This window comes from Grammomys surdaster, unplaced genomic scaffold (genome assembly GCF_004785775.1).
Source record: "Grammomys surdaster isolate TR1022 unplaced genomic scaffold, NIH_TR_1.0 125919, whole genome shotgun sequence".
NCBI lineage: Eukaryota > Metazoa > Chordata > Mammalia > Rodentia > Muridae > Grammomys > Grammomys surdaster.
Genome location: NW_021620743.1, coordinates 109,207 through 120,601, shown reverse-complemented (window position 1 = coordinate 120,601; position 11,395 = coordinate 109,207). Strand labels below are relative to the sequence as shown.

The following is an 11,395-nucleotide window of genomic DNA, read 5'->3' as shown; positions in this document are numbered from 1 at the left end:
ATTAACCAAGTTGTACTTCCCCTTTCCAAGTTCTCCCAATGAATTTTTCAACTGATGTTGACAACAAGAGAGGAATCAACATCTTCCATTTATTTGAAATGGTACAGAAAATCCGAAGCAGGTGGTCCAATGGCTCAGCTAGCAAAGCTTCTGGCCAGTAGCAGGATGGCCTGAATTCAGTCTTGGCTGAAGTCACCAGTGATTTCCAATGCACATATGTAAAGAAGACAGTCCCACCTTGACAGAAAGTGCTTGCCAAGGCAAGAAGGGGTATGCTTGATATGCAAAAACTCACTTGGGCAGTCTCTGCATAATACATTCCTTCTGGTTTCCCTTCAGTGTTCTGTACCATTTCCTTAATTGCTAGTTTGAGTCCAACCTAAGTAAAACCAGATATTTAATCCATTACTCTGTGCTTTCAACTATATGAAGGAGAGAAAAGTGCCATACTAAAGATTCTCTTAAGATTCCTGTAATCACTTCTATTTGATTGTTATAACCTTGCTCCTGGGGCTTTTCCTATGCCAGCAGACATCCTGCCAGTCCCTTCTCATTCTCCATGGTCTAGATTACAATTGCTGTACAATTGAAAAATGTATTAACTTAGATATATTAGATACAGTAATGATCCCAATACCTAAATCCAAATTTGAAAAACTAATTCCTTTTTTGGAGTCACTGAATCAGTACATTTTACTTCACAGAACACTGTGACTAGGAGTATGTAAAATATTCTCTCTGGCCAGGCAGTGATAGTGCATACCTTTATTCCTAGTACTTGGGAGGCAGAGGCAGGTAGATCTCTGTGAGTTCGAGGACCGTCTGGTCTAGAGAACAGGCTCCAAGACTGCTAGAGCTACACAGAGAATCTGTCATGAAAAACAAACAACAGAAACAAAAAAGTATATATATATATATATACACATATATACATATATACATACACATATATACATATATACATACACATATATACATATATATATATTATACACACAGTCTGCTGTTTGGACTAAAACTTGTTTGTCATTTAACTATTAAAAATTAAATATCAACTGAAGTTTAAACTGCCTTTAAATCATTCACCATTTTGCAAACAATCTAAAAGTGGGGTTTGAAATGCTTTTTATGTTCAATAATTCAAAGAGTCTTTCATTACACTGAATGTGAACTAAATGCTTGAAATAATTTTTTTTCACCTCATTCAACCTGATTTTTTTTATTGGATATTTTATCTACATTTCAGATGTTGTCCCCTTACCCATTCCCCCCCCAACCTGCCCAGGAACCCCCTATTCCATCCCCCCTCCTTCAATGAGGATGTGCCCCCATCTACCGCCCTACTCCCACCTCCCCACCTTCGAATTCCCTCACACACGGAGTCCAGCCTTCATGGGACCAAGGATCTCCTCTTCCACCTTATGCTCCACAAGGCCATCCTCCCCTACATATACAGCTGGAGCCAGGGGTCCCTCCCTAAGTGCTCCCAGGCTGGTGGTTTAGACCCTGGGGGTTCTGCTTGGTTGGTATTGTTGCTCTTTCCATGGGGTCGCAAACCCTTTCAACTTCTTCGGTCTTCACTTTAACTCCTCCATTGGGAACCCCATGATCAATTCAATGGTTAGCTGTGAGCATCTGCCTCTGAATATGTCAGACTCCTGCAGACCTCTAAGGACATAGCTATATCAGGCTCCTGTCAGCATGCACTTCCTGGCATCCACATCAGCATCTACCTTTGGTGACTGCACATGGGATGGATACCCAGGTGAAATGGTCTGCAGACGGCCCCTCCTTCAGATTCTGTCCTATACTTTGTCTCCATATTTGCTCCCTTGAGTATTTTGTTACTCCTTCTAAGAAGGACGAAGCACCCCCACTCTCTTCATTCTTCATGAGCTTTATGTGTTTGTGAGTTGGATCTTGGGTATTTCAAGCTTCTGGGCTAAAATCCAACAATCAGTGAGTGAAAACCATGTGTGTTCTTTTGTGATTGGGTTACCTCACTCAGGATGATACTTTCTAGTTCCATTCATTTACCTAAGAATTTCTCAAATTCATTGTTTTTAATAGCTGAGTAATATTCCATTGTGTAAATGTACCACATTTTTTATATCCATTCCTCTGTTGAAGGACATCTGGGTTCTTTCCAGCTTCTGGCTATTATAAATAAAGCTGCTATGAATATAGAGCTTCTTAAATATTTTAATAATTTTCCTTCTCCAATCTTTTTGACATCTTCCTCGTCTCATAATCCATTCAACTTTATGTTTTTCTTCATCCCATATTCATCTTTTACAAATATAACATTAAATACAAAAAAATAAAATTAAAAACAAACAAAAACCAAAAAAGACAAAAAGGTTAAATTAAAAAAAGCAACAAAAAAATCCCATAAAGATAGATTTTCTGAAGTATTGAAGTCAGTCATCTCAACTGTAATTTTAAATTTAGTAGAATTTGTACAGAAGAGGTCAATACACACACAGAATCTATTGGAAGGAGCACATAGGAGGTATCAATTCTCTGGGGCATAATTCTTTAGAGATTTAACTTGAAGGAAGCACACTGGGGGCAATTTGAAGAGATCAGGAAAATACTTAGTAATTCACTATGAACTTCTTGTAAATAATTTCCTTTGCCTCACAAAAGAATTCTCTTGGGGATTTGATGTTACCATTAGTTATTAAAAAGTCAATCACATGGTACATGTAAACCAGACTAATGCTGTTTTGTGAGTGATCAATAATATAAAATAGAGTCTCTATTTTGTGATTATCATGTAGTATGCACAACTGAAAAACATGCTGAGAGGATTATTTGATTAATTTAATAGTAAACATATGAGAAAAATGAAACAGAGTGTTAATACATGTTCCCAAATCAGCTTTCAAATTTCATGATTCATCTTATTTATCAACTGGGTTTTTTCTGGATTTCAATTGTGCAGGAATCTGAAATCTACACTCTAAATTGATTTTTGAAGAATGGAGAATGTTTGCTATGCTCTGTCTGAGACCAAGGAGCTTATTTTATGTGATAAAGCAAGTCTATCTTACATGACTGGATGTTAATTTGTTTAAAGGTATACCTGTACTGATATACTAGCAGTTTTGCCTTTAAAAATAAAAAGGTATTTTTCTAGACTTGAAAATAAAACTACAGAACCCTGAATTGGAATAAGTGAACAAAGAAGAAATATAAAACCCAGGTAACATGCCAGTAAAATTATTCCAGGGTTTTGTTGTTGTTGTTTGTATCTTGTTTTTTTATTTGTTTTTTTTTTTAAAAAACAGGGTCAATAAGCTTAGTTCAATTGTGACTTTCATAAGTAGATTGGTGACTTATTTCAAAGTTTTACACCAGAGACAGTAGGATAGTGCATGCACTTTATCAATTTTATAAAATGTTGACAGATTAATAAACTAAAATTTCCTAGAAACTTTATATTATTGTTTAAATGCATATGACACAAGTGAAAGCATATTGCAAAATATGAACAATGTAACATGGACTTGATTTGCTTTCACAATAATGTTTTTATCAGATATTTTATACAATTTACAGAATGCAACTGTTGTTATTATAAATTGTCATCTCCTTGTGGGATTTTACATTTTCTATTTCTCTGCAGATGTTTCATTCTTTTTAAAATTAATTTAACTGTTATAAAATTTTTATCTTCTAAATTAAAATATAACGGTTATGTCCCACATTCTTTTTCTACACTGCTTTACTTGTTTCCAATTCAATATGTGGCCTCTATTTAAGTATGTATCAATCCAGATACAAATGTATATAAAATCCTAAACATATGTTACAACAACAAAATTAGTAGAGTTTATTTCTCTTTAGTGAGGCAAATACAAACAATTTATTCAATGTTGCATCCCCACACTCCATCTCATGCTTAACCCTATCTGCTCTGAATTATGACTCCCCATCCCTTCCTCCTCCCATCCCTTAAACTACTGTTGTATTATTTCTATGAATATGACTAGTCTAAGTACTTCATAAATGTGAGATAATAAAATATATGTACCTTTATGCTGGTCTGATTTAATAATTTGTTATAATTTATTCATTTCACCTACTAATTATAATTCCTTATTGAAATGGAATATATTGCTCATCTATATCCTCGCTATTTCTGCTTGGAAATCTACTTTGATATTAACCTTTGTGTGTATGTGTGTGTGTGTGTGTGTGTGTTTGTGTGTGTGTGTGTGTGTGTGTTGTATAGTGCTTTATTTATTTGTCTGCTGATGGGCAAATGAGATGTTACTATTTTTTTGACTATTGTGAATAATTCTGCCTTCAACATCAGTTCAATATTAATTATGGTTTATTTTAAAAATTATTTTATATATTTGCATGAATGAAATTTTGTCGTGGAAATTGCTAGGTAATTATGAAATATAAAACTCACGCTCAGAAATTTATTCTTTAAGTATTAATGGAAATATTTTTGCTTATTAGAATGGATAAAGATTTTTATGATGATTTAAGTATAAAATTTGCATGACTCTTCAAAGAACAGTGTGATCTGTTTCTGACTGTACCATAGATTTCATTTCAATTGTCTCAAAAACTTCCGTGCTGAATTGATGTCTTAAAAACTTCTGTGCTCAATTGATGTCTTAAAAACTTCGATGCTCAGTTGATTCCATAGCTTTAAAACATTAAATTTAATTGTAAAATGTTTCAGATCCGTTAGTAATACACAGAAAAAGAAAGACAATAAATTTCTTTACAGTAATGTGTGTGGAAAGAAGGTTCAGCTTCCATAACTGTACACAAAAAAAGTATAATCTTCCCAGTCATCCAATGGGAATTCCCCTTTGAATCATTAAAGGTGAAGGAGAAAATTCACTCAGATCTTTTACATGAAGCCATGGCATTTGAATCTATGAACAGAAACTAATAACAATCAAGAATACCATGAATTTATTTAGTGTTTATATATCAGGTAAGTTTCTTTACACTATATTTGCATTTAATCCTAGACAGTCTCTAAATGTTACATGTTTTACAGTTATCATGAAATATTCACCCAAAGTCACATAGTTATTTAACATAGATTATGGAGATTGAGAATCCTAATGAGAAATTGGATCTGAAAATATCAACAGTGCCAGGCGTTCTTTCACATGAAGGCAAAGCAAAATTGTCCACAACCATGTATGACACAGGAAACCCACATTCTTTGATCACTGCTTATCTTGATTTTTTTGCCGAGTTCATTTTTGTTTGCACATTTTAGAGATAACATTTTTCTATACTTCAAAGAAACTAAGTAAGAAAATATATAATATTTAAAGAAGTCATATTTAGGGTGAGAAATCCAATGATCTGATTTAATTTTTAATTGGAGCACATGTCTAGATATATTATTTCTATGATTATTGTCCTATATTTGAGGAGCACTATTATTTTCAAAGGATATAACTCTCTTTATAGAATAATATAAATAAAAATGCCCAAGATTTCCTTGTGTGTTTCAAAAGTGTCTAGATTCGTTTTCTGCAACAATTGAAATTTCATCACTTATACTTGAAGAAAACAGTTGTTTAAAAGTATTTATAGTATTTTATGCCCTCATATTCTATGCAGTTTGTTTATCTTTTATGGAACTGGCTTTTGCAAATCTCTTTTATGTATTTTATTTGACGTTAGCCAGGTTCACATATTTAAAGCATCCATTAATAATTATTTGTTAAGTACTTATAACTCTGGAAGTATTACCAATATTTATAAGATGTTTCTTTATTTAATGAAGCCTAATATTGATTCAGAAAATGCATAAAATTGAGAGAATAGAATAAGTACAGAAATATCAATTGGCAGTCTTTGTGAGAGATAGTCTAAAAAAAGCCACTTTGGAGGAATCAGAAGACCCTTTTACCCTAAAGTTTGTAAAAATCACGTGTAGTGAGAGGAGAATCCATTATTTGAGGTGTTGCAGGGGTAAGTAGTGTGAAAATGCTCAGAAAATCTCCACAGTCTTTCTCAGTGGTGGGAGTTTGTGAACCAATTCCATATCCAGTCTGTGATTTTTCTAGATTGTTTATATATAGTTCTCGTGTATATAGTTATACTCAGTATGAGTTCATGTCTGTAGTGTTCTTGTCATTTCTGGCTAATAGTATTTCACTGCAAATTTCCACTAGTTCTGACCCATATACATTCCTGCCTTTTTTTTTCCAACAAAATCTTTGTCTTGTGAAGAGATGGTTGATATAATAATAATAATAATAATGATAAATAAATATATTATATAATATATTGCATATGGTGTCCCAGTTAAAACTAAGACTCTACAATCTCCAGTTTTCTGAATGCTCACAAGATGTGTGTTTCTACAATCTCTAATTTTCTGAATGCTCACAAGATGTGTGTTTCTCTGTGAATTTTTATCTACTGCAGAAAGAAGCTTCTCTACTGAGGTTTGAGATATGTATAAGTGTATGGATATAAAGATAAAAATCTATGAGACAATTTGATTCTATATCATATGAACAGCTAAGCCAATCATAGAATTTTGGTCATAGAACTTAAAAATCACTTCAAATCCAGCATCTGGTCTGTCTGCAAGCTTTGAGATCTGAGTGAGTTCAGCACTCTCAGAACAACATATGGAAAAGAGGAACAATGTGACTGAATTTATCCTCCTGGGCCTCACCCAGAACCCAAAGGGCCAAAAGTTTCTGTTTGTCACATTCTTGCTCATCTACATTGTGACAGTAATGGGCAATCTGCTCATCATGGTGACCATCATGACTAGCCAGTCCCTAGGATCCCCTATGTACTTTTTTCTGTCTTATTTGTCATTTATAGATACTGTCTATTCTACTGCCATTGCTCCCAAAATGATTATTGACTTGCTCTATGAAACAAAGACCATCTCCTTCCGGGCTTGTATGACTCAAGTTTTTATAGATCACTTATTCGCTGGAGCTGAGGTCATTCTTCTGGTGGTGATGGCCTATGACCGTTATGTGGCCATCTGTAAACCTCTTCATTATTTGACCATCATGAACCGGCGGGTGTGTGTTCTCATGCTCTTGGGGGCCTGGATTGGTGGCTTCCTTCACTCATTAATTCAATTTATCTTCATTTATCAGCTCCCTTTCTGTGGTCCAAACATCATTGACAACTTTCTGTGTGACATTTATCCTCTGTTAAAACTAGCTTGCACCAATACTTACCTCATTGGGCTTTGTATGATTGCTAATGGAGGAGCAATTTGCACTGTCACATTCTTAATTCTTTTAGTTTCCTATGGGGTCATTTTACATTCTCTTAAGTCACATAGTCTGGAAGGGAAGCGCAAAGCTTTGTACACATGTGCTTCCCACATTGCTGTGGTCATTTTATTCTTTGTTCCCTGTATCTTCTTGTTTGCAAGGCCCACCTCCACATTTGCCATTGATAAGGTTGTGACTGTAGTTCTAACTTTAATTACTCCCATGTTGAACCCCTTAATCTACACTCTGAGGAATGCAGAAATGAAAAATGCCATGAGGAGACTTTGGAACACTAAAGTCACTTTAGTTAGAGAAATGTATTCTTTCTGCCAACCATGACATTTGTTCTTTCATGAAAGCAAGGAATAAATGCCTTGAAGTATATCAGTTTTCACTGTTATTATTTTTTGTGTATATTATTTATTCTAAAAATGAATGTTAGTTAATGTTTAAGTGGATTATGATTTATCCTTAAAGAACAAGGTTAATGTACAGACAACACCAACTAATGTAAGTTTTTTTGATGGACTATAAATTTGCCTTTCCATATACTTTCAATTTCTAAATTTATTTTATGAAACTTAAATTGTGCTTTCCATGAAAAGTTCTTTTTATAAAGTAATATATGATATTTTGTTTGGAATATGTATTAGAAAAAGTTTTAATGAAACTAGGTGACATCTTTACCTCATCTTTTTTGTGTATTTTCTATTTCCAACCCCCCCATATTTATGTTTATATGCTATGATATATTTCAAAACAAAATATGATTTTGGAGAATGGATTCTCTATAGTCCAAAGATCAAATACATTTTCAATTTGAGATTCAAAAATATTATTTAGAGTATATATCAGTAATGTAGAAGGGTTCTGTTTTATCTGCATCTGTCTTAGCGTTTGTTAGATAATTTAATTTTTTTTAAATAGCTGAGTAGTATTCCATTGTGTAGATGAACCACATTTTCTGCATCCATTCTTCTGAATTGTTTCCAGTCTCTGGCTATCACAAACAATGTCGATATGAACAGGTGCCCCTGTGGCATGGTGAGGCATCTTTTGGGTATATTCCCCAAAGTAATATTGCTAGGTCTTCAGATAGATCTATTTTGAATTTTTGAGGAACCTCCAGATTGATTTCCAGAATGATTGTACCAGTTTGAAATTCCACCAGCAATGGAGTAGTGGTTCTATTTCTCCACATCCTTGCCAACATGTGCTGTCACCTGAGATTTTGATCTTAGTCATCCTGATTGGTGTAAGGTGGAATCTCAGGGTCATTTTGATTTGCATTGCTCTGATCACTAAGGACTTTGTACATTTCTTTTGGTGTTTCTCAGCCATTTGAAATTCCTCTGTTGTGAATTCTTGGTTTAATTCTATATCTCAGTTTTTTGATTAGATTGTTTGAGTATTTAGTGGTTAGCTTCTTAAGTTCTTTATATATTTTGGATGTATTTATATATTTTGGATATTGCCCTCTATTAGATATGGGGTAAGTGAAGATTTTTTCCAATCTGTAGATTGCAGATTTGTCTTATTGGCTATGTCTTTGCCTTACAGAAGCTTTCCGGTTTTATGAGGTCACATTTATCAATTCTTGATCTTAGAACATGTACCACTGGAGTTCTGTTTAGAAAATGTCCCCCTGTGCCAATGAGTTCAAGGTTCTTTCCCACTTTCTCTTTTATTAGATTCAGTATATCTGGTTTTATGTTGAGATCGTTGATCCACTTGGACTTGATCTTTGTGCAAGGTGACAAATATGCATCAATTTTCATTTTTTTCTACATATGCAACAGCCGTTAGACCAGCACCATTTGTTGAAAATACTTTTTTCCCATTGTGTATGTTTGACTTCTTTGTCAAACATCAGGTGCCTTTAAATGTGTAGTTTTATTTCTGGGTCTTCAATTCCATTTCATTTGATCAACGTGTCTGTCTCTGTACCAATAACATACAGTTTTTATCACTACTGCTCTGGAGTTAAGCTTGGGGTCAGGGATGGTGATTTCCCCAGGTATTCTTTTATTGTTAAGTATTGTTTTTGCTATTCTGTTTTTTTTTCTTGCCTTTTCAGATAAATTTTAGAATTGCTATTTCCATGTCTTTGAAGTATTGTGTTGGGATTTTGACGAGGATTGCATTGAATCTGCAGATTGCCTTCGGTAGGATGACCATTTTTACTATGTCAGTTTTGCCATTCCATGAGCATGGGAGATCTCTTCGATCTTCTGAGATCTTCTTCGATTTCTTTCTTGACATTCTAAGTTTGGCAGGCAAATAGATGGAACTAGAAAATAACATCCTGAGTGAAGTAACTCAGACTCAAAAGGAAATGCATGGTATGTACTCACTAATAAGTGAATATTAGCCTAAGAAATAGTACAGAATACCTAAGATACAGTCCATAGAACTCCAAAAGGTCAACAAGCTGAAAGGTCCAAATGAGGATGCCTCAGTTCCACTTGGGAAGGAGAAGAAAGCAACCACAATGGGGGAGGGAGGGAGATACCTGAGAGGGAATGGGGAATTAGGTGGAAGAGGGGAACACGATCTAGTATTGGGTTGGGGAAAAGGACTGAAGCCCTGAAGGCCAACAGAAAGAATGGAAATAGGCTACCTTGGGAGGTAGGAGGTTGGGGAGACCCTCCAGAATGTACAGAATGTACCAGAGACCTGTGAGGTGAGAGATTCTCAGGACTCAAAGGAAGGGACCTTAATAAAATGTCCTCCACTGGGAACAGGGAACTTGTAGAGCCCACCTGCAGCAGAAAGACGGGGCATCAAGTGACAGATGGGTTGCCATCTCACAGTCAAAACTCTGACCCATAAATGTTCTCATCTGAAAGAACTGCAGGGATGGAAATGCAGAGGAACCTGAGAAAAACAAGGCCCAGCAATAGGCCCAAAGTGGGATCCAGCTCAAGGGGAGGCCCCAAGACCTGACACTATTACTGAGGCTATGGAGTGCTCACAAAAAGGGACCTATCATGACTTCCCTCTGAAAGAGCAAGCAACTGAAAGAGTCAGATGCAGATACTTTCACCCAACGAATGAACAAAAGCTGCTGACTCCTGTGGTTGTATTTGGGGAAAGCTGGAAGAAGCTGAGAAGGAGGGCAACTGTATGGGAGGATCAGCAGTCTCAACCTGGACCCCCAGATCTCTAAGACACTTGACTACCAACCAGACAGCATACACCAGCTGATATGAGGCCCCCAACACAGGGGCCTGGATTTGTTCAGTCAAGATGCACTTAACCCTCAAGAGACTGGTGGCACCAGGGAGTTTAAAAATCTGGTGGGGTAGGAGTTTGGGAATGGGGACATCATTATGGAGACAGGGGAGCAGGGAGGAGGTATGGGATGTGGAACAGTTGGAGGGAGGACTGGGAGAGGATTAAAATCTGGAGTTAAAAATAAATAAATGAATAAGATCAAAACAATTTTTTTATTGCTTTTAAGTTTTTATAGTCCAGTCATTATGCTTCTCCTGTTCTATCTTCCCACAGTTCTTCATTCCATTCTCCCCCCGCCCCCAATCTCCAAGATTGGCCCCCTCCTGCTTGCCAGGCCTCCCTACTTCTTTGGGTCTCAAGTCTCTCCAGGATTAGGCTAATTTTCTCCCACTGGGGCCAGACCAGGCAGTCCTCTGCTGTATATGTGTCAGAGGCCTTGGACTACCTCATGCACTCTGCCTTGTTGAGGCTTAGTGAGAGATCTCAGGGGTCCAGGCTAGTTTAGACTGCTGATCTTCCTATAGGATCACCCTCTTCCACAGCTTCTTTCCCTAATTCAATCATAAGGTTCCCAGACTTCAGTCCAATGATTGGGTGCAAGTTTCTGCATCTGTCTCAGTCAGCTGCTTGTTGGCCCTCTCTGATGACAGCTATGCTAGGCTCCTGTCATTAAGCACACCATAGCATACATAATTGTATCAGGCCTTGGAGCCTCCATTTGAGATGAATCTCAAGTTGGATCTGTCAATGGATCAACTTTCCCTCAGACTCTTCTGCACTTTTGTTCCTTCCGTTCTTTTAGACAGGAAAAATTCTGGGCCAGAGTTTTTGACTGTAAGATGGTAAACCCATCCCTCCACTTGATACTCTTTCTTTCTTTCTTTCTTTCTTTCTTTCTTTCTTTCTTTCTTTCT

At 36.1% G+C, this 11,395-nt stretch overlaps 1 protein-coding gene across 1 annotated transcript; it reads left to right on the top strand.

Moving 5' to 3' along the window:
• Positions 1–6,623: 6,623 nt before the first annotated feature.
• LOC114608490 (olfactory receptor 4A15-like) lies at positions 6,624–7,583 on the top strand. The gene has a single exon (XM_028752453.1). It carries the CDS (start codon positions 6,633–6,635, stop codon positions 7,581–7,583), a length of 951 nt encoding a protein of 316 aa, XP_028608286.1. The 5' UTR covers positions 6,624–6,632.
• The last annotated feature ends 3,812 nt before the right edge of the window (positions 7,584–11,395 follow it).

What these genes read in the sequence shown, in the direction of transcription:
- LOC114608490 (XM_028752453.1), top strand. Translation starts at nt 6,633, where the DNA reads ATGGAAAAGAGGAACAATGTGACTGAATTTATCCTCCTGGGCCTCACC.